The following is a 22694-nucleotide window of genomic DNA, read 5'->3' on the forward strand; positions in this document are numbered from 1 at the left end:
ACTACCACTTTCCACAGGGGCCGCTCAAGATCACCACCAAATTAAAGTTCCTTGTAGCCGCCTTAAAGACAAATTGAAATGCATTTCTTGAATTGTAAGCAGTGTCTGTTCACTGTACAGTTCCTCTTTTTGGTGTGCACATTATGTCAGGCTTTGATATCTGGAGATAATACTTCAGTAGTATTGCATGTTAAATGATTATTCAGAACTCAATATTTACTCACATAACCAATGCTATGTTAGAATTTGAGAGTACAAAATTATGAGAATTCCAATGAATATCACTGAACTGGGTTCATTATTCACTATTTGAAACCTTTATTGATGAATGGCTGATAGATTACGTTATTTTAAAAGGTGAAATACTTTTCTTTTTTTTTACAAAAAAGGTCCCATCTGTCATATCTGTTAGGGGAAATAAATGTATTGTATCGCTCTTTAAATTTAAAAAGCATTATTACAAAGGTTTGGTACATGAATAAGCTAAATGAACAACCATGAAGTGGTAGATTTGTGTGCAATGAGCCAGACAGTGGCGCTATCACATTGTGGTTAACAGGTTGGTCCATAACTTCTTTACTGTACGGCCCACGTCCCCTAGTCAGATTCCCATGGTTCAACAGGGGGCCAGCACTGGATTTTTTGCCAAAAATGTTGTTGTTTTTTTCAACAATTCTGGCCATGCACCGCAGTTAGACACAATCAGTCCAATTGCATCATTGTCCAGAAGGAATCACTATTCAGACAAACTGTAAAAAGTTCCAATTGCCAATTCATGATTGACGTGTCGAACTTGTTCAAAATCACACATAGAGATAGATATATGGAAGGGACTCAATTTGCTTTCCTTAATTTTAAATATAGAATTATAAATTAACAATTGAGCAATGTATAGGCATTTAAAGCATGAAAGCGCAAGAGAAACATCTCTGTTCGTTATATCATAAAATAATAATAATCGTTATAACACGATGACTGTAGAACAAATAATATAGTGAATTCAAGTGCTTTACATGCTCACTAACTTAGCCTGTGAAATGATATTTATTTGTCATAATGTAATTACATAGTTATTTAGCTCCCTCTGATACAATCGTAAAGTTATATATCCTGGTCATCATAACCCTTCGGTCGGTCTGGAGAAATCGTCCAACATGACGTCGGCGAGGAGAGAGTCTGTGATTGGTCGGCCCGTATCACGAAGTGACGAGCTGACTGTTGACAGGTCTCTTGCAAAGTAAGATGGTGTAACAGTGTTATCTAATGAAATAATGGCGAGGCTTTGATCCAACGGCAGTTTGCTGCGCTCCACATTTGTGTCGTCCCCTGTAACGCTGTGGGTGAAAGGTATTGTTGGCAACAGAAGTGAACGATATCATGCTTTGTGTTGAGCAATGCCCAACTACTAGCTTAGCTCGCTAACTAGCTTAACACTAGATTAGTTAGCTCACTGTTGAATCTTCTGCCATCTGGATCCGTCACCATTCATCCGCTTAACAGTCATGAATGTGTTGCTGGAGGTCTTGTTGTAGCTAGCGTTGATCAACCATTCGACATATGGGATATTGAACTTAGTAGGCTAACGTTAACCGTTAGCTAAGCTAGCTTAAGTGACAACGACTGCCTTACGCAGCCGCTTAATAATTATGAACCTGTAGTTAACTAACGCTAAGTTACAGCTAGGTTTGCTAACGGTAACCTCACATGACGGAACTCGTAAACACCTTTAAATTACTCAACTGAATTCATAAACTCCGCTATTGTGCTGCCACTTGACTTGCACAACTTTAGAGTTTCTCTGCGTAAAAAAATAAAATAAATAAATTGGGTAACGTTACAACTTTATTATAATTACACAAGTTGAACTGACCGGTAGTGATTCGACTCGAGCTTCGTTAACACTTAATGTGCCTTGTCAGGTTACTTGCAGCCTGGCTGTCAGAGATGGACGGTGGAGAGGAGGTGCGAGTGGAAGCTGCCCCGCACTGCTGCTCCACCTGTGATGGAGGGGAGGTCGCCGGACGCAGCTTGGCTCGACGCAGCAGGAAGACCCGCAGCCTGAGCACCTCCTCAGCCGGCTGCTCCTCCGACTACAGGTGGGTGTTGACCACGGGGCCCACACATATGTGATATGGCATGGGTTGTCTTTTCCTAATTTTAAAGGCTGTCTGCATTACACTGAAGTGATGTCATTTTCTGAACTTAGCAGACTGTTCTAGCTGTTCTAATATATGGCACTTAGTCATGGAGTGCTTCAGGAATGAGTCCCTAAAAAAACATGTTTTTGCATCTCTGATTCCCTTGTCTCAAAGTCAATGTTTTTGTTTTTTTGAATGGGTTTTTGGCTAGAAGCCTGAAATAATGTATCTGGTTAATACAATCTTAAGAGATTGTTACGTTTTGTTCTACAATATAGAATGTCATTAAATACCTAATAATCATCTTGAATTTTTAAGCTTTTACGTGTCTTAAAAAAGGCAGCTGCTAACAAGTAAATACATGTAACTAGTGCACGTCATCATGTTGACTACTTCACCTTTACCGCCTCATTGTTTATTCTCGCTCTCATGCAACCACGGTGTAGTTTGTTTATAGCCCATGTTAGCTATTGTTAGCCGATTGCAGTCAGCTTCATGCGTGTAGAACCAGTCGTCAGTGTCTCACTGGCCTTGTCTGAACTAAGATTCCTGGATTTGATGCATCTACATTTTGGTATTGTTGTTTCTGATCTTTGTATGTCAATTCAGCATACTCTCACTTGAGTGAGCGGCAATTACAAGGCTACATAAGTACAAACTTTCAACCTGAAATAACTTTCCTAGGTGTGGCTGGTCAGATGCAGACATATTTTAAATAGAGCACATTGCAACAACACAATAACCTGTGGATGTTGCCAGGGCTTTGTTTTGTCAATAGTGATGAGGTTTCTTACAAGGAAGAAGGAAAAGACATTGGGCTTTCTTACCATGTCCTTAAAACACCAACCAGGACTTTCCCAGGAAATGAAATGTCACTCGGAGGTAACACTTGTCTAAGATGTTGAAACGCACTCCCACGGATACGGCTTTATTGAGTTCATCCTAATTTGGCAATGACTCTTGTAATGTTCATGACATTTGACAGAAAGGTCGTTGTGATGGATTTATGTAAACAAATGGCTGTTTGGCTTTTGTAATAGGAAGGTGATGAATTCGCTAGAGTTACTTGAGCAGTGACTCATAAATACCAAACATGAGGGAAGTGGGTTGTCTTGGCTGAAAGGTGCTACAGATCCCATTCTAAATTTGGTTAAAAGCCTGAAATAAAGTCAGAGATTAATAAGACAAACAGATCACAGGCTTCTCTCTCCTCTCAGATTTCTTTGGTCATCACCCAAAAGAAAAAAAAAAAAGAAAAACATTGATTTTTTTCAGGATATCATTTGATTATAGATTCAAGCTTGTTGACATTCAGTAATATGACTGTCCCACATGTCGGCCTTTGTAGCTGCAGTTAAGGTTTTTATACTCTGGTGTTTCATTTTAAGACGCCATCCTGGACTCTGATTCTTTTTTTCTACTATTTATTGATCAATCGAAAAAAATATCGTTAGATTAATCGGTATTGAAAATAATAATTAGTTGCAGCTCTGGTTTCGACTAGAATGTCCCTCTGGGACAAAAATAATACCCATTTTAATATCAGTATTAAAATGCATGTTTCTTGCGTTGCACTGTCAGTGTACGGGCTTGTTTGTCCTTTTTGTTGATGAGAGCATGTCATCAATATTCGCGTCATGTCCACCTCATAAACTGACAGTTTTTACAGGAAACATGTAAATATGTGGAAGCTGTTTCATGGGAACATTAAAGCTGCATTAAAACCATTTGATCCACTAATGGGCAGGAGGACTTAGCAAACCGCTGCCTACTGTCGTTCCTGATGGAAAACGGATCAGCGTTATCATCCCATCCTGTTTCTGGCCTCCTGACTAATTTCAAAACAAAGAGCTCAAAGAGGCTCAAAACTCCGAAGAGCTGTGCCACTTGTCTCGTGACACGCATTCATTTCAGTCAGTGTTGATATGACAGTATTGATGAATGCAGCTTAAAGAACCAGTAAACAGCAGATGGGGAATTCACAGAATCAGACCGCTAAGAGGATTTGTTGGCTGAGCGAGGTGGAGAAGCGTGAAGGCGTCTGTAGTCGGGGAAGCAATCGTCTTGTGGTGCTGCGTCACGGTTCAGTGTCCCCCCCAAACGCAATCATATTGTTTTAACAAATTTCAACATTTTCCAGCGTCCCTCCATCTCTCTCTCGCTCCACCACACACTCACTACGCTTGCACTACGCACTGAGTTGTTCTGACGCTACTCTTCTAGCACCAAGTTTCCATCCAAACATTTTTAAAACCGATAACTGTGATAACTGAAGCATAACTTTCCCCAGAGCTGTCAAAAACACTGCTGCAGCTGTAGGGTAGCCTTTCGGCTATTAATCAAGAGAGACGTCATCTGTCATCACCTTGAGCTAAAATTAAAGAACCTTTCCAACAGCAGCGTCAGTCAAGCTTTTTTTTTTTTTTTTTTTTTTTGACATTGGAAGCTTGCGCTCAGGTAGACACTTTATTTACCCATTGGATCTCCCTTTCTATTGGTTGCCACATTTGTAATATTGCCTTTGAATTCCCTTGATTGTGGAATTCGCCGGTTCAGCAAAATTATTGTGATCAGGTGATTATGTAATATTTGCGACAGGCCTTGTGGTTATTGTTGATGGTTATTAAAACTGCTGGTCATTTACTGATACAGTGTTTGTGGTGCAGGTCGGAGTGATAGAAGTGTTTATTTTTCAGACATTTCACAATGCACTATTACCATTTACCACCGGGTCCCATTGTTCAGCACCAAAGGTTACAGGGAACATTTAGCATGTTTTTAACATTATGTAATACATTAGGTGGAGTAGTGGGTTGTCACTGTGTGACCCACAGGGTAAGAAACAATCTCAAATCTGCTGACGGTGAATTAACTTTGGGAAATCCTCACACTCTTTCTCTAAATGTCTCGGACTGTCACTGTGTCTTCACTTCTCCTTTTTATTTAAACGGGGAAATGAAAGTGGAATTTATTTGATTAGAAATCTTGCATAAAGAAGCATTTAGACATGTATGAGTTTTAGAGAGCAACATGCACTGTTCTCCAGCTCCTCAAATAGATGGGAACATCACACTTATCTCAAATATCACAACTGAAACAAACTTAAACATGTACTTTGAAAAAACAGCATGCCCTTCTAAAGCCAGTGGTGTTTTTTTTTTTTTCTTTAACAAATTGTACAGATGTTTGCATACTTTACGGATAGCGTCTGTTTCTTAAACCCGAATGTTTGCCTTTGTCGTCTTCTCTTTTAGGAGGCCTCAGTCGCTTCATGGACCAAGCCCTGTGACCACATTCGGCCCGAAGGCATGCATGCTGCAGAATCCACACACAGTAATGTAAGTCGCACAGAGCAAACGCTTTCTGCATCACAAAGAGTGTTTGTACTTGTTTTTTCTAAAGTTACGAGTCAGTGTACAACTTTGCATAGGAGTGTCAGTTTAGTCTGTGTTGCACCCAAAACTATGAAAGCCACTTGCTACTGCTTTGAGATCTTCTTGAGGCAAGACCGTTGTGACTCTGTTAATATTAAACTTTTCTTTCCACCATTTTAACTACAACAATTGTCTCTCTCTCACTTTTTTTAGAAAAAGTTGAGTCTGAACTAGGCTTTCCCCATACTACATAAATAAGTAATTTAATTTAAAATTTTAACTCTATATAGTTTAACTGCTCTTGTTAAAAATACAATATATTTTACATATAACAACACAGTTTGATTGCCAGCAGACGCTGTGAAGAAACAAACTGCCTGTCAATTAATGGTTTGACAATCTTTTCATGTTGCTTTAACAACAAGCTTCCTCCCTATTTAAAATCAATGAGATGTTAAGTAATGTAATGTCTTTATTGTGTAAAAACAAGTATTAAACCTCTGACCCGTTCCTTGTCGGTGCTCTGGTGCAGTTTGCTTAACGTTAAAAAATAAACAAACTATCTTCCCCTTATTAAACTTTTAAACTTGACCGACAAAGAACATTTAGTTTTTAACTTGAGTGGGGTTAAAGTTTACTGTTACCTGACCTCACAGTGGCAGCCATGATGGAACACCGCATGCTAACTAACCGCAACGCCAGCTAACCACATTAGCAAGCACAGTTTGCTTAGCTTAGCAAATATTGGTCAAATCATTAAATAAGACAGCTATCCAAAATATGCAGGATATGGCAATATAAAGAAACAGACATCAAACACGCACTTGTTTACTTTTGTTTTGAAGTGGACAAAAAATCTGTACTTTTACAAACAGACTGTGCTTCTGAGCATCATTTGGGCAAAGTGACATCACTCTTGCTTAAATTATGAAAAGCCATTCTCCCTGTATTATTATTATTATTATTATTATTATTATTATATAGCACACTGGTATATATGGTACTGTATACTTCTCCTAAACTTGTTGTTTATGAGAAGCTTGTAACCATCATGAGCCTAGTCTTGCACTTAAATGTCTTATTATCCTCTTGTGTAACTTCAGAGTTAGCAAAACTCCAAACATTCCACGCCATATGTTGCACACATGTTCTTTATCTGCTTGTTTCACTGCTCTAAATGAAATATTGAAACCATGCTTTATGGCAGTACTAATGCATCAAATATTGATAATTGTTATGACAGTTTCAGTGAATTCAGCATAATTTCTGTGGATTTTGAACAGTCTTTGGAAAAAAAAAGTATCCATACTAATAGAGCTCAGCTCGCTCACACGTCACATCATCGTGTCTCTTTGCAAACATGTGTCTGTCAAACGCAGTCTGTCTTACTTTTAATATGACGGCAAGGAAAGTGATAGTGACCTGTTTTACCTTATTATGGCTCTGCTCCAGCAGGGCGATAATAACCCTAAACATTAAAACAAGGAAACCCAGGAATCTAGGCCCAACGGGAATGTCTGTCACCAAACCTCAATTGAACTGAGCGTGTGTCAACTTGCTGGAGACCAGACTGAAATTAAAAGGTCCCTGAAACCAGTAGAGCCACATACAGAGCTTTTCAGTGACAGAATTTAAAATTTTTATTATTAGCATTATTATTAATATTATTTTAGAAAAAAACATACGTTTGTGTCCCAAGATACGGTATCTAAACGAGTATAGTTTTTGTATTGATACCAAAACTCTGGTATTGTATTGGCAGCAGTATTTAAATGTTATTTAAACAAATTTGGGATTTTATTTGTTTAATTTTAGATCCATTTTCAATACAAATGAATATATCCATAATTATAACCATATGACATCAAACACAAGTTGTTGCAGAGCTATGACAGTTGGATTGCGTTGCAGCTAGCAGGTGTTCATAATAACGTTCATAAATCCACTTAATGAGTCGGATAGACTCTTGATGTATTTACCCGTCAAAGCCATGTCAGACTGTTGACCTCTTGACTCCCTCGGCCACATAAGTTGCTCCGGGCCCTGTTTGTTTTCGGTAGCAGTAATTGAAGGATTAGCTTCTTCAAAGCTGCTGGACAGGTTAAAAGTAGCAAAACCAGTCGATTCCTGAGCCTCTTTGTCAGTACGCTATGTTCTGCATTGTTTTCACAGAGTGCGTGCGTGCGTGTGTGTGTGGGTAGGTGTGGGTGGGTGTGTGTGTGTAGTCATGGCAAAATGTGTTCCTGGAGACACCTACTCTCCACACCTGGCGTGAACTACAACTTCTGCCAGGTGTTGATATGTCTGTCTGTCTTTGGACAGATCCTGTGACTGCAATGGTATCATAGCCATACAAGATGCAGTCATGTAGCTGGGATTAAAATGAGGGCAGAGTCTGAGGATGTGCCCCCCCCCCCTTTATAAACAAACACTGTGCCAACAGACTACACACAGATACCGTGTTCATTGCATAATGACAGAGCCTATTGATAAGCACTTCCTCTTCCTGCAGGTTGTCAGGCATCATTGTCTTTTCTTGGAAATGGGTCATAAAATAAAACATTTACTTTTTCTCAAGGAAACAAATAATCAGTTTCTTTCTACTTATTGCTACTTTAAGGGTGTTGTTTTGACATTTTTCCCCTTAATTAACTGGAGGACATCAAGCTTTATTTTTTCTTTATTAAGTTGAAATGTAAACCCTAACTTGATATATCTTATCCAGTATACAGTGTTTATTTTATACGTAGCATCTATCATCCTACGTCATTTGATTGATTAAGTAATTAATTCTATGAATAAAGAAGACTAATTGTGGTTTAATAGAACTATTTGGTCACAATACTTGCCATCACAGTGGATATACTAGTTTCAGGAACAGCTTTGTTGTGTTTCAGTAACTCACACCCGTCCTACCAGCAAAGTCTTTCCCTGAAATGGGCGTGTTCAGCACAGCCGAGTGGGCTGAGCCGAGATAAAGTAAATTTTAAGATGAGCGAGAGCATTAACTCAGCAGCAGAATGCACCAGGAAGGTTTAGAGTTAAGTCCTCATTGGTACAAAATTAGCCACAGTGGATCCAGCCTGAGGGCTTGTTAGCCGATCCCGGAGCCTCGACCACATGCGCATGGGGAGAGGCTCTCCTCGCTGGCTGATTCACAGCTTGACCCGCGAGAAGTGAACTGACTCAGTTGCTCCACGCCGCTTCACTATGTGTGGCAATCGAGGAAGTCGTTCGAGGTAGAATGAGCCGTTCCGTCAGCGCAGGCCACCAGGACCAGGAGTCCTGTTCTCCAGCTGAAGCTGAACCCTGAAGCGGCATCCTTGTTACATGTGTACAGCCATGAAGTTCAACCAGTGCGTACCGCAGGACACTCCCGGCAACCTCTGCGAGAACAAAGTGTGGAAGTGGTGAGAGCAAGTTTCCCTCTGTCTCTTTCTCAACACAGAGGATATGTTTAATGTGTTGGATTACTGCCAAACCAGATGATCAGAGAGCTGCACTGCCTGTGAGCTAATGGCAAGCATTAAAACTCCAGCGGTTTAGACAAAGCAAAGTTTTGGCTTTGGCTTGAATGAATAAAGGGACATTTTCTATTTGTCTTGGAAGTCCAGGGTTGGGCTGATACGGCCTTTGGAGGCTGATATGCCATATCAAGGTTCAGCTGTACCCTGTCGAGTGGTAGTTGTAACACTTAAGAAGTGGCGATGTTTGCGTGTTATCACAGGCTGGCTGTTAGAATGGCATGGCCCTGTGTTTAGGACAGACAGGGGTGTTTGTGAATGAAAGGGGAAGGTCAGGGTGTGGATGCCTTGAGGTGGACAGAGGAGAAACTGTCCATGAATAGGTCACCGCTTCAAATGCTAATAAAGTATTGCTTTTGTTTCCCTGTGTTTGTATTGGAAAACAGGCCTGCACAGCTTTCATTTTGTACTCATCTGTGGTTGGTTCAATCAGGCTCACTTAAGTTAGGAAGTGATTTAATGTATTGGTACATTTGTCTCCACCAGTGGTGCTTTTTTAAAAGTTCACACAATAACCTGTGCAGCCTGTCTCACACTAGTATTTACTACCTGGTGAGTAATCTGTGACAATTATAATAAGGCTTTAGTTAGTGGTGTTTTGTTTTGTTTTTGATTTGACGTTTTAAGTCAGGATACATTGATAACGATTCTGCATTCTTATGTTATTTGTTGGGACTGAAGGGGAACCTGCAGGGCCGATTGTATTACTGAGCATGCTGTCTGAGCATTTTAGCATTTACAGTAGTAGATAGTACTGTATGTTTCCACATGTGCAGCCGTTGTTGACATACTGCTGAAACCTGTTCAGCCGAGTAGAGATATCACAGCCAAACAAAAAACCTTTACAGTAAATCACCATTAGAAGGCTAATGTGAGGGTATCAGCTGGTATTCACAGTAAAACCGACAAAACATGAGTGCAGCATTGACTTTGCAAATTGGCTTTCAAACCGTGTAGAAGCGTTGCATGACCAGAGGGAAAGAGTGTGGAGTGGAACTAAAGCTGAATGTTATGTTTATGTTTTCTGATATAATAAAATCGTTAGTTAGGAATCATCTCGTCATTCTCTCATTTAGTCTCAGTGATGTCTGCTGATTGGTATAGCCGATTCTAACTGGGCTTGAAACTGCAATTTTTCACATGTGAGTGGTGTAGATGGAGTTGTGTGAGACCGACGCTAATTTACAAGTTGTCTAAAGCAGAGCTAATGGTTGACAAGTACAGCACTGAGTGTGTTTGGTTATGTGGGCGTGTCGGTTTAACCATGCCTGCGAGCACTGAAAATTTTACTCTTTAACAGCCTAATATGTACGAGAGCAGTTATCAAAGATTTAACAACGCCAAAGTCTAGAATTTACCAAAGTATTGTTAAATCCTAGACTAGGATCCCGTGGCTATTTACAGCTTTATTTATCAAATTTCCATATGGTTTTTATTAGTTTCATCCCTCGAGAGTTCAGATTTTTCCTCCTGTTATTTTTTTGTCTGGTGGTTTTCCTCTGGGTTCATCCTCACAACTCGTGGCTCTTTGCTTGCCAACTCAGAATGCCCGGTGGTTTTAAGAGCTGATTTTAAGAGAGATTTTCACCCTTTCCCATATCCTCAAAACTTGCCCATTTCACAGTGTTTTCTTTTAGAAACATTGTGCCAATAATATCCCCGACTCGCTGTGAGGAGTTGAGATCAGGGGGAAAATGTCAGCAGCATGTGGCTACAGAGTGGACTTTAAGCTGGGCTCTCTAATTGGTACGAAGCAGTCCGAACAGTAGGACGCTTCGGTTAGTTAACAGATCTTACATCAGCCGCAGTCTGTGGGTTCAGTGCTCAAGTCTTTGCTGATGTAATGGGTGCCCGTTCAGTCTGTCTTCCCCTCCTGAGGTCAAAGTTGTGTTTTTTTTTTTGTGTGTGTTCAGGCACATTCAAGACCCCGCCAGCCAAAGGCTGACGTGGAACAAGCCACCAAAAAGTGTCCTTGTCATCAAGAAGATCCGAGACGCCAGTCTGCTTCAGCCTTTCAAAGAGCTCTGCATATTCCTCACCCAGGTATGACCACATGTTCACCCATACTGCTTACTCTGATAGTGATAAGTCAGTGTTTAAGGGCAGGAAGTTGCTAATGGATCAATGGGAAAACCAGTTTGAGGGATGCTGTCTTTCTTTCAAAGTCCTTGCCGTCAGTTGCTAATCTTGTTTGTTTGTTTGTTTGTTTGTGTGTGTGTGTGTGTGTGTGTGTGTGTGTGTGTGTGTGTGTGTGTGTGTGTGTGTGTGTGTGTGTGTGTGTGTGTGTGGGTTGTTGTTGTTGTTGTTGTAGGTGAAAGACTTGATTGTTTATGTGGAAAATAAAGTTCTGGAGGACCCAGCCATCTCAGACGATGAAAACTTTGGGGCCATTACTAAGAAATTCTGCACTTTCAGAGACGGTATGAAAACCAGCCAGTCATCTTTACTATGACTGTATACACACCATATATATGAGATAATTAAAAGGTTTATTGTCTTGATATTTCCCAGATCTTGATGACATCTCCAATCGCATAGACTTCATCATCTGTCTTGGTGGAGATGGAACTTTGCTTTATGCGTCTTCGCTCTTCCAGGTATTCAGCCTCATTCCTCCTGTCACTTTAAAAACAGCCTTCATGTGCTCTTTACATTTACTGGTATGACACAACAGTGCTCTCCTTCCTTTGTTTATTTGTAGGAGAGCGTTCCACCAGTTATGGCCTTTCACCTGGGCTCCCTGGGATTCCTGACACCTTTCAAATTTGACACCTACCAGTCTCAGGTCACCCAAATTATTGAAGGTAGTGAATGTTCTCCAACCTCTTTCTTTCTGCAGCTCTTGTTCTGTTTGCAAAAGCACATGTTGTGCTCCAGTTCTCATAAACAAAAGACACTTCATATATTTGTATGTGTTGTGTATGTAGGTAATGCTGCCATCGTCCTGCGAAGTCGCTTGAAAGTCCGGGTGCTGAAGGAGAACTGCGAGAAGAAGGCCAGAGTTGACGAAAAGTGCATCATCCTGACTAACGTTGAAAGCAGCCGGAAAGCCGTGCAGTATCAGGTAATATCTGCAGCCAATGGGGAGCTTGCTCCGCACTGTAAACATGACAAACCAGCTAAGCCATGTGGTTGCAATATAAAGACTCGCTTGACTTCACCCTTATGCTTTTCGGCGGGTAACAACGTGTTGTTGAAGAACCACAAACCTAAACACTGTCGTCAGCTCCATAACAAGTAATGCAGCTCTGACTGCAGGTATGAGGTTACTAATAACACAGGTATGTTTAATGACACTAATTCCACTATGAGGCTTGGTGTCTCGTCTAGTGCACAGTGTACACCAGGTGTTGGTGACATCATGACAAATAGCGCAGTGTTTATGACAAACTGGTGAACCTGTGACTGTGTGTTTCAGGTACTGAACGAGGTGGTGGTGGACAGAGGACCCTCCTCGTATCTCTCCAACGTCGACCTCTTCCTGGACGGACACCTCATTACCACAGTGCAGGGAGATGGTGAGTGATGTTCAGCCGGAAAATATCAATGCTTGCATGGGGTCGGTGTAGTTTGTGCCGTACCTCCACTATTTAACAAATCCGGAGTCAGAGTACATGATACATAGATCAGTGTTGTATGGTGTTCCACAGAGAGTAGTAAGCCGTACTCTCTGAGTGAAACCAGTCCGACAGCCCAAACAAGACACTCTGTAGATAGAGCAACCTTTTTTCTCCTTCACCTCCCAGGAAGAATTGCGTTTTATACAGAAGCTTCTAAAAATGTTTTTGTTGTGTTCATTCAAAATACAAAAGCAATGTAACTTGACATTACAGCATATAAAAACAGTTGCATTTGAATTCTTTGGCTCTCACAGAGAAACTGCAGTTTGCAGGAGGTTCATGTAGCTTAATGATTACACATTTCATCTGCAATCCAAACTGCATGTAACAAATTCACATGGTGTAACTAAATATACAAATGTATCCACTGTGTGAGTTACATACCTGCAAACTCATAAGAGGTGAAAAAGGTGACAATCACCGAAACCTGAAACCCTGGGGGGGAGGCTGCTCCCCCAGGAGAATTTTATTTTAAATATGAGCTTTAACATGTAGCATTCTGGTGTACTCTGAGAAGAAAATTAAGTGATAAGACATTTACTTTAAGCAAAAAAAACTAATATATTATTCAGTTATTAATCAGTATTTAAGCTCTTAAACCCTGTTACTGTATGGCTTAATATTAATGGACTTCCACTGTTACTGTAAAGCTATTAGAAATGTAGCCTATCTTCCATTTGCGATTTATATGCATTCAATCCAGTTCAATTATTAAATTAAAATGATAATCTACTCTGGCTGAGGTAGCTTATCAAGAGTAAAATAATAGCTGTGATTTAACAGCAAGCTTCCAATCTATACACACCTCTGCATTAGCAACCCGCTGAAATGAAGGAACAGGCTCCTTAACACTCTCTCACTACTTCAGGGCTCTTAGGAGCAACTTGGGACTGTTGGTACTGTTAGTACACTGGCTGTGGTCATTGCAGTGAGCACCTTTATCCAGGCCCAGCTCCACTCACAGCTCAGCCCTACGTTAAGCTGCGCTACACAAACAGCATCCTCTTCCTTAAGCTCTTTGACCACATCATCTTATCACTATCTGGGCCTCATGTTTCGTGGTCAGAAAAGTTATTATGATCACGAAATTGCCTCATTCTGAAAAAACTGAACCGGGAGGTTGCACCGGGGGGTTGCATGTTTCATCACGTTACGTTTGTTTTCTTCCTAAATCGCGATAATAACGAACGTCAACAGTCGACAAAGTTCTGCATGCAGTGGACGTTATCCTTAACCCAGCAAGTCTGAACTGTAACGTAACGTAACTTAAACTGTAACGGAGGGGAATGAAGACGCTGTAGACATCTTAACGCTGATTGGCCAAAACTCGACACGTCGCATCAAAGATGTTTTATTGCGAAGATCACGACATCACCTTTTCTCCTCGTCTCACTCCAATCTGAGAAACGCTGGCTGGCCAGTTGACCCTCCCACCCTCCCAAAAAAAACACTACGGATCTACACGATTCAGGTGGATGATATATTTTGATTTAAAAACGGCGATTTTTGCCGAAAAGCGACAAGTTTGCAGGTATGGAGTTAATATAAAAACAGGCTCTGCACAGGCTCTCAATTAATTCCATGTTCTGATAAAAACTGTAAACATGGGAGCTCAACTACAACATGTAGACAGCAACCATAACACATGCTCTACTTTTTAAGAATGTGATATAGAAGTATAATTTATGTCCTGTAGTAGGATTGTTATTGTTAGAAAAACACACACTGTACATGTTTTTGCAATTTATGTCGATGCATAAATTATAAATTAGTGCTAAAACAATTACTAGATTATTGAGTATGCTTTTGATATTCAATCTATAGTTTAAATAATTTATAAAGCAAAAAACTAAATGTTTTCTGCTTCCAGTTTCTCCCTATGATAAATGAATTAATCTATTCAGCAAAATTATAATGAAAATATTTGTCTCTAGTCTAGAGTTTTAGTGTGAGATTAAGATACAGGCCAATAGGTGTGTTTCTATTCTACATATACATCTGTTTTTGTGCCAAATTAAACCTACTTGACCTAGACGCGGTATCGTGCCTTAACTCTGTATGTGCGTGTCTCTGTGTCCCCCTCAGGTGTGATAGTATCTACACCCACAGGTAGTACAGCGTATGCAGTGGCAGCAGGAGCCTCCATGATCCATCCCAACGTCCCTGCCATCATGATAACCCCCATCTGCCCTCACTCACTCTCCTTCAGGCCCATCGTGGTGCCCGCCGGGGTGGAGCTCAAGGTATCAACATTAACTGTTTGAGTCAGTTTAGGAAGTGGTTTGTTTTGCACTGTTTTTTTACCAAATATGGTGCATATGATATCAGCTGCAAGTGCTACTACAACTACTATATGAACTTAAGTTACATTTTGATAAAGATTGTACACATCAGATTGTTTGACTGTATTTTGAATCAATTGTCCAAAGAGAGGTTTTACAGGATGTATCCCCAAATGATTTAAAAAAAAAAAAAAAAAAAGACTATATTATGTTCAAAGTAAATGAAACTGCTGGTGTCAGTAAATTTCAGTAAAAGTTTGTGATTTAAAATGAGTACATTTATTGAACACTGAGGACAATACAACAACCTGTGTCCTTTCTGTGACTTTTCTGCACCCTTTGCTTGACTTTTTAGATAATGCTGTCACGTGACGCAAGAAACACAGCCTGGGTGTCATTTGATGGAAGAAAGAGACAAGAGATCTGCCACGGAGACAGGTTAGTCCGCATAACGAGCTGGTCATAGCACCTCAGACAATGAGAGAGGCGCTGAGTAAATGAAGCACAACAAATGCCCCGAGACTCCGCACTAGATAATGAGTTTAACACTCCCAATAGCTGCCTCAACCCTGCCCGGCTTTGTTTGTTACGTAACGGTATCAACCTGCTTAACGGGCGTGAGCCGAGGAGTTTACCACACGTCAGATCCAGGTTTTTCCTTTAGGTAACTCATTCAGAGATCACCTTCCTGGTTCTTCAAATTAGCTGCCATTGTTTTTGACTCACTGAAGCAGACTTGGACAAATACCCGGTGTTGCTTCAGAAGGAAGTTGCGTTTCTGCATCTGATGTCAACACCTCCTCTTTTGTTTGTTTGATTGATTGCACGTATCTGGACTTCTCCTTCTTGTTCGGCCTGCAGCGATTGTGACACAAAACCTGATTCTTTTTTTTTTTCTTTTCTTTTTTTCTCCATCCTTGTTCCAGTATTACCATCACCACTTCCTGCTTCCCTGTTCCCTCCATCTGTTTCCGGGACCCGGTCAATGACTGGTTCGAGAGCCTGGCCCAGTGTTTGCACTGGAATGTGAGGAAGAAGCAGAACTACCTTAGCTCGGAGGACGAGGAGTTCTGAAGGCACAGGGGGCATCTTCAAAGTCTTCTCCAAAGTCTTAAGGACTCCTTAGTCTTGGTTTTAGCTCGACCGTGCTCTGTGCTCTTTTGTCTGTTTTTTGGATAGGTCTCACCAAACTCCATTCAGAATCGCCTGTCGTAATAACGTTGCCCATAACATTGACAATTGTATTACAATTGTCAAAAAACTCAAATCACTATTGTAAAATTAGATTTAATCATTCTTGTTTTCAAAGTAACCGTTTTATTTATTTAATTTTTATTTCATAAGGCCCTTTTACAAAAGTCTGTCTTCACTCTTGGTGAGAGTGGGGTTGTCATAGCCTCGTCAGCCCTCAGCCAATCACCCAAAATCCTCCCTACAAGCTTTACAACAGCTACCAAATTATGACCGCTAGCACGCGTTAGCTAGAGTGGAGCTTTGAGTCTCTTCCCTAACCCAATCGGGCCTGACCTGGTCTGCTGGGTTGGGCTGTATTTTCTCGGAAATTCCATCGGGCTTGTATCAGGCCGGGTTCATGCCAGTCTCCCGGGGGGGTTATTTTTTATTTAATGCAGACCTTTATAGTCTGTGATAGGACAGTTTTTAGTCTGTGCTGAACATTTGGTAGGAGAAGACACATATCGCAGATTGTGTCACAAATGTCTGTTACCCCACTGAAGACACACATCATAGCTCTACGCTAGAGCAACAACAATGCCAAAGTCATTTAGAATCAAACACCTAGCTGCAGCAGTCAAAAATAGACTCTAACCTCTACTTGTATTTGGCTCAACAAGGCTACAATGCAGCTGCCTTAGGCTAGGTTCTCTAGTAGGTTTGGATTATTACTCATCAAAGTGGAAAGCCAGTGCTAACGGCAGCTGCTAGCTTAATTTACATAACTCTGCGGAGAGTGAAAGGAAGTTTATCTACAGTCTATTGGGTGAAAGGTGAGGAGGCGGAGACTGGTGACGCCACTCTTGAATGATGACATTTTTAAATAAGTGTAATATAGAGACATATAAGACATATAAAACCAACATTTGAAAAATGGGCATTTTGAGATAAAATTGAATGAATAAAAAAAATCCTATGGAAATGAGGAAACACCATTTCATAAAAAAATGTTGGTTTTTAATAATACATTATTTTTCTCACAATATTGGACACTTGTTGCCTAATCAAGCTACTCAGAGAACTGGGGTTACACAAGTAACCTAGCAACGTTTTTACGTTGGAGGTATGTAGCATTAATACTTCTCTGCTCAGGTAGTCATTACTCCACTATATTGTTACATAGCAAATAGTTATTAATGTCCTTTAACAAGTCTGTAGAATACCCCAGAAGATATTATGTCTTGTTCTAATGTGTAAGCATGTTAAAATGGTGACTATTTGAATGGAGTTTGGCCCCACTATTGGTCCAGGATTGTCTCGGTCTGTTTTCCTTCTGCATTCCTTACAAACTGGCCTTTTGAAATCAAAAAGTAGTTTGAAGAGATAGTGTTTCAACTAGTAATCAGAAGGAAATGCAAGGCTTGGACTAAAGCTCTGAAGGTCAGTTGTGAATGGCAGTTATTGCATTACTCTTGATGGTCTGCTTTGGCACTTTTTACTCTGCAAAACATTCCAGATGGATGTCAGGGACACATCTACTACTTTATAAACAACAAGTTAGTTACTTCAGTAGAGGTTACAGATTTTCTTAAGAATTCTAAAACATCTGTTGAATCAAACTTACCTGAATTATGTTAATCAAATCAGGAGAAACTGATGTAATATCATGAATTTATGACAAATGTTATCTTACACATTTTTTTAGGTGCATCTTGGGGGGGAAGCAGATTTACAGTACATCTACTTGGCAATAGTGACCCAAATGTACAGACTGTGCCTTAAACACTGGTATCATTAATTTATAGAATTTTTTCAAGGTTTACATCATTGTGATGATGTGATCGCACAGATGTGTGATTTGTGCATTTTTATTGTAGCCACGTGCTGACTGTTGTCTTTGCTGTCTGCTGCACATGACACTTGATCGACTATTTGGGTTATTTAGTATGCGTCACATAATCTCTGTTCTGCTGTCATGTAGTCACTGCGTTGGATCACATGTCAAGAATTCAAGAAGATGATATTCATTCCAGTTTCCATTTCTTCAGTGTCTTTTTAACGTCTGTTTTTAAAAAAAAAATGCCGTTTAAGCCGTAGCTGATCTCTGTATAGGTTTTATAGACCAATGTCTGTGGGCTGTGGGTGATTTAAAGGTTTTCTCTGTGTATGTTTTTCAGACTTTCTTCAGTTTGCTACAACTCTGCCACTGTGTAGTGTTTGCTGAAAACGTGTGGCCTCCCATACATATCTATTCACATATGTTTTTCTAGATGTTAATATATACGTTTATAAATTGGCTCGGCAAATTGTGTCGGATGGAAAACGTGAACGTGGTGTCACCTGTTACTCAAGTGGACCAACTGAGCTCTGAAAGGCAATCATTCCTTTAACTCTGAGTATATGTATATATTGTATGTGATGCTTGAATAAGATGTATTTTGTAAAGTCAATATGTTTATTAATCCGTTTACAATGCATCATTGCTGAAAATAAATCTATTTGATACTTTTTTTACATTAATAAGTTCTATAATTAATTATTTTTGTCGACCAGTAAGTCTGTCTGTCTGGCTCAATTTTTCAAAAGCTTGTAATATATCAGAAGTATTTGTAGAACAGTGAAGTACTTCAAATGGAGCCAAAGCAAATTAAAAATGCTTTCCAGGACAACTTGAAATCTTTGATCCATGTGTCAAAACGGATACAGGAAAAGGATATGGTTTGTTTCCAGTGTTGGTCTGAACTGTAAAGTCCCAGTAAACTCCAGTTCTGCAAAAGAGAAAGGCTTTTACTTCTATTTTCTATGAAGCATTGTCAATTCTTCTCTCGAAGTGCTTTTCACTTTTGTAACTCTTGACTTTTATATTTATGTGTGTTTGTTTCTAATATGAATCTTGCTAATTTTTTTTTTCAAGAGCACTTTAATAAACAGAAAATGTAACTAGGGAGTGTGTATCATCCTGTTTGATCATCGTGCTTCACTCCTGACACCAGTCCTTAGGTTCATGTTTGCTTTTAATAATGGAAATGTGGTGGACGTCATGCAATATTCACTAAAAAGAGAAAACATGTAAAAACTAGTTACCTGGATGTAACTCCAGTTCTGTGAGTATGTACATAGCGAAGGGAATTTACATTCAAATAACTTTTCTTTTTACTCTTCTTATTGAGCAACAATCCAAAACAGCAATCTTGTTTTGTTATTTTATTAAGAACCTTAAATTAAAAACAACACTTGTGTAACTACTCGCGTGCTGCAGAAAGTAGTAAAAATGTGTCTCCCAAAGAAGTAGTCAAGACGATGCAGATTACAAGATTCAAGTTAGACAATTACTATTTCAAAAGCAAATTATAGTTAGTCAACATTGGGTGGAATTTACAGTAAAAAAGATATTTCATGATAAAAGCTACTTTGATATCAAAGATGTTAGACAAAATCATTGGTGTCTACAAACGCCAATAGAACGCCAATAATACTGTAATAAAATAAGTAATCAAAGGCATGTTATGTAGTTTCAGTGGTAGTGCTTTACATCCTGTAGATAGGCCTACTACAAACCAGTGTTGGCTAAAATTAAATTAAAACTGTAACGTAAACAGCACATCAGTAAAGACGTCAACCGACTGATCATTTTGGTGGAGTTGAACGTTGAACAACAATATGAGCTCCGTATTTATCAGCACAGTGCTAAAGCTTCTTATAAGGCCCACTGCATGCAGCTGTGTTCTTGGTCCACAACCACCGGGGGTGATATCACTTGCTGTGGGCAAAAAAAGAAAGTACGGCTAAATACAACATTTTGGTCGTCTGCCGCTTTCTCGCCAACATAAACACTCTCAAGGTGAGTACAGTTGGACAAAACTTAGGTTTCTCAGAATGTAGGGATGTGATCAAGACAACATAAAGAGTGAGAGTAGTTCATGATATTTAGAAATCTGTAAAGCTTAGTTAATATTCCCAAGGTCTTCTGCCCAGAGTAACGTTTGAAGGACTGAAACCAAGAAAAGAAAAGAAAAACAATGACATCTGACGGTATACTCACACCAGAGCATTCAGGTTTGGGATATATATATATATATATATATATATATATATATATATATATATATATATATATATATATATATATATATATATATATATATATATATAGAACAGTCACAGAATGTCAGTGTAACTAAGCAAAGCTATTAAAAGACAACTTGATTGATTATGTATATATATATATATATATATTTATTAATGGGACCTAACAGCCCATACACTTTGGCTTTGTATCAACAAGAAAATATTCATCACATATGAATAGCATCACACATTAGGCCTATAAAAGCAAAATATAGAATTAAAACCAGTTGTAGGTAAAGAGCCTACATAAATGACTGTACTGAGACATGTTGTCCACCTGGCCAACTGTAGAATGTATGAAATAATAAAACTAAGAATACTTTCATAATATGCCTTTTAAATAAAATAAATTGGATATTTAATGTTTTTTTGTTTTTTTTAACAAATGGACATCTACTGTCATAGCCTGGCTAACTGTGAACTATATTATCTGACAGTAATTGATATGGCATTATGACATTCACATTGAGAAGATACAGCATCACTTGTAATACCGTGCAAGATTAGATGGTCAGACGTCTCTTGATAAGGTTATCATGAACATACAAGCTCCCAGTCTCCCTCTTCCTATAGCTAGCTACTCGACTGATAAGCTAACTTGCTAAATACTGGCTATGCACTAGCCTAGACAGCATGCTAGCGGCATTAGCATGTTAGCATCAATCGCTAGCTTGATATTATAACCATTACCAGATCTGAAGACTGTTTTATGATTTGTGGAGAAAGTATTTTGAGCATTTTAAATACAAAATTACTCCACTCTAAAGTATTTTGTTACAAATTATGTTACATTTTTTATCGGCCCTATCAAATACAAATTACAAAATACTAAAAAGTAATTGAAATACATATTTCAAATACAAATAATAGAAATACTGCCCATCTCTGAATCCAGCAATGTCATACTCGTATAACAGCTTGAGGAAATTTCTACTACTTTGACATTCACCTTTCTTGCTAAGAAATTGAAATCCGATAAAAAAAAATCTGTCAGCAGCTCACCGTGTACATCAGATAAACAAAGAAGGCTAGTTGAGGAAGGTTCCGCACCATGAAGACCCAGACTAAGACCTTGGCTTCTTTTAAAACCTGAAGAGCAAAAAGAAGTTACAACCACTAAATGCTTTTGAATTTTACTATCTGTACTCTTGATGATTTAGAATGCATCATGTATGATGTTTTCGTATCAGTTAGTGGTCCTTCTGTGTGCAGTTTTACTAGTGAAGACAATGGATGAAGAGCGCTCACCGCAATAGCCCCAACAGCAGCGGTCAGGCAGGCCCACCCCACTCCGACACCCAGGATAATGCTGTTGGTAGCAGACATGGCCGAGTCCGCCGTCGTGATCAGGATACAAAGACACAACTGAAACAACAACTGCATGTCATTATTGAGCTCATTTGAAGAAATACTTGTCGAAGAGTTTGGTTCTTTCACCTAGTTCTAAAATCACACACAGGCATTCTTTTGTACCAACCTTGTTACAGAAAAGGCACACAGACCAGTTCCTTGAACAAAGGTAGCACCAATTGACCTGAAATTAATGCAACCACAAAATGAGCCAATGTGGGACTCAACCAGAAAACTAGCTCTGGAGCTATTCTCACTGACATCACTATTGTTAATCTGTCCATGTTCATACGTACATGTATACATGCACTGCATACTATATTGTGACATTTTTAATGAAATACTATGCTATGGCTTTTTTTTAATTACATTTTATGACGAAGAATACTGCACTATTTTTATGATTGTGTTTTAATATACTAGACTACACTATTACTTTTATGAATCTTTTCGACATATACTATGACTATTCTATGACTTTTTCAACATACTATACAATGACTATTTTTGATAAACTATACTTTGCCTTTATTAGGACGTATTTCAACATACTAAACTGACTTTTTTCAACATGCTATACTATGGCTTTTTTTACTTATTTCGACATACTAAACTATGACTTTTTAACAACTTTTTCAACCTACTATACTATTACTTATTTGACGTATTTCGACACACTATACTTTGATTTTTGGACATGCTACACTTTGATCTTTTCATGACTTTTTTGATATACTATACTATAACTTTTTTAAGACTCATTTCAACATACCATATGACTTTTTTTTAAATGCTATACTTTGACTTTTTAACAAATTTTTCTATGACTTTCTTCCACATCCTATTCTATTACTTTATGACTTTCGAAACGCTATACTGACTTTTTTATGACTTATTTTGAAATACTATATTATGAATTTTTGCTAGGTTATTTTTGACATTCTATACTAGGACTTTTTCCATTCCTTTTTTTCCCCGATATATTATAGGACTTTTACAACTTGTTTTGACACACGATGAAATTCTTATGACTTTATTCAACATTATATACTTTGATTTTTCTTAATGTATTATACTATGAATTTTTCATATATACTCTGACTTT

The 22694-nt window shown here is 39.0% G+C and overlaps 1 protein-coding gene across 4 annotated transcripts; it reads left to right on the forward strand.

Annotated features, from left to right (window-relative positions):
- The first annotated feature begins 1154 nt into the window (after positions 1 to 1154).
- Positions 1155 to 19056, forward strand: nadka (NAD kinase a). 4 transcript variants are annotated; one of them, XM_068732892.1, is made up of 12 exons: positions 1155 to 1237; positions 1920 to 2096; positions 5393 to 5476; positions 10950 to 11079; positions 11348 to 11456; positions 11548 to 11633; positions 11738 to 11840; positions 11964 to 12100; positions 12455 to 12554; positions 14742 to 14899; positions 15294 to 15376; positions 15865 to 19056. In XM_068732892.1, the coding sequence occupies exons 1-12, from the start codon at positions 1155 to 1157 to the stop codon at positions 16010 to 16012; spliced, it is 1398 nt and encodes a 465-aa protein (XP_068588993.1). In that variant the 3' UTR covers positions 16013 to 19056. The 4 variants fall into 4 exon arrangements, with proteins under 4 accessions (XP_068588993.1, XP_068588990.1, XP_068588991.1 ...); XM_068732889.1 differs by lacking the exon at positions 1155 to 1237 and adding an exon at positions 1247 to 1347; XM_068732890.1 differs by lacking the exon at positions 1155 to 1237 and adding an exon at positions 1471 to 1828.
- Positions 19057 to 22694: the final 3638 nt, after the last annotated feature.

Source organism: Cebidichthys violaceus, unplaced genomic scaffold, assembly GCF_023349555.1.
Source record: "Cebidichthys violaceus isolate CVI_PGR_0920_01 unplaced genomic scaffold, fCebVio1.0.p SCAF_6, whole genome shotgun sequence".
NCBI lineage: Eukaryota > Metazoa > Chordata > Actinopteri > Perciformes > Stichaeidae > Cebidichthys > Cebidichthys violaceus.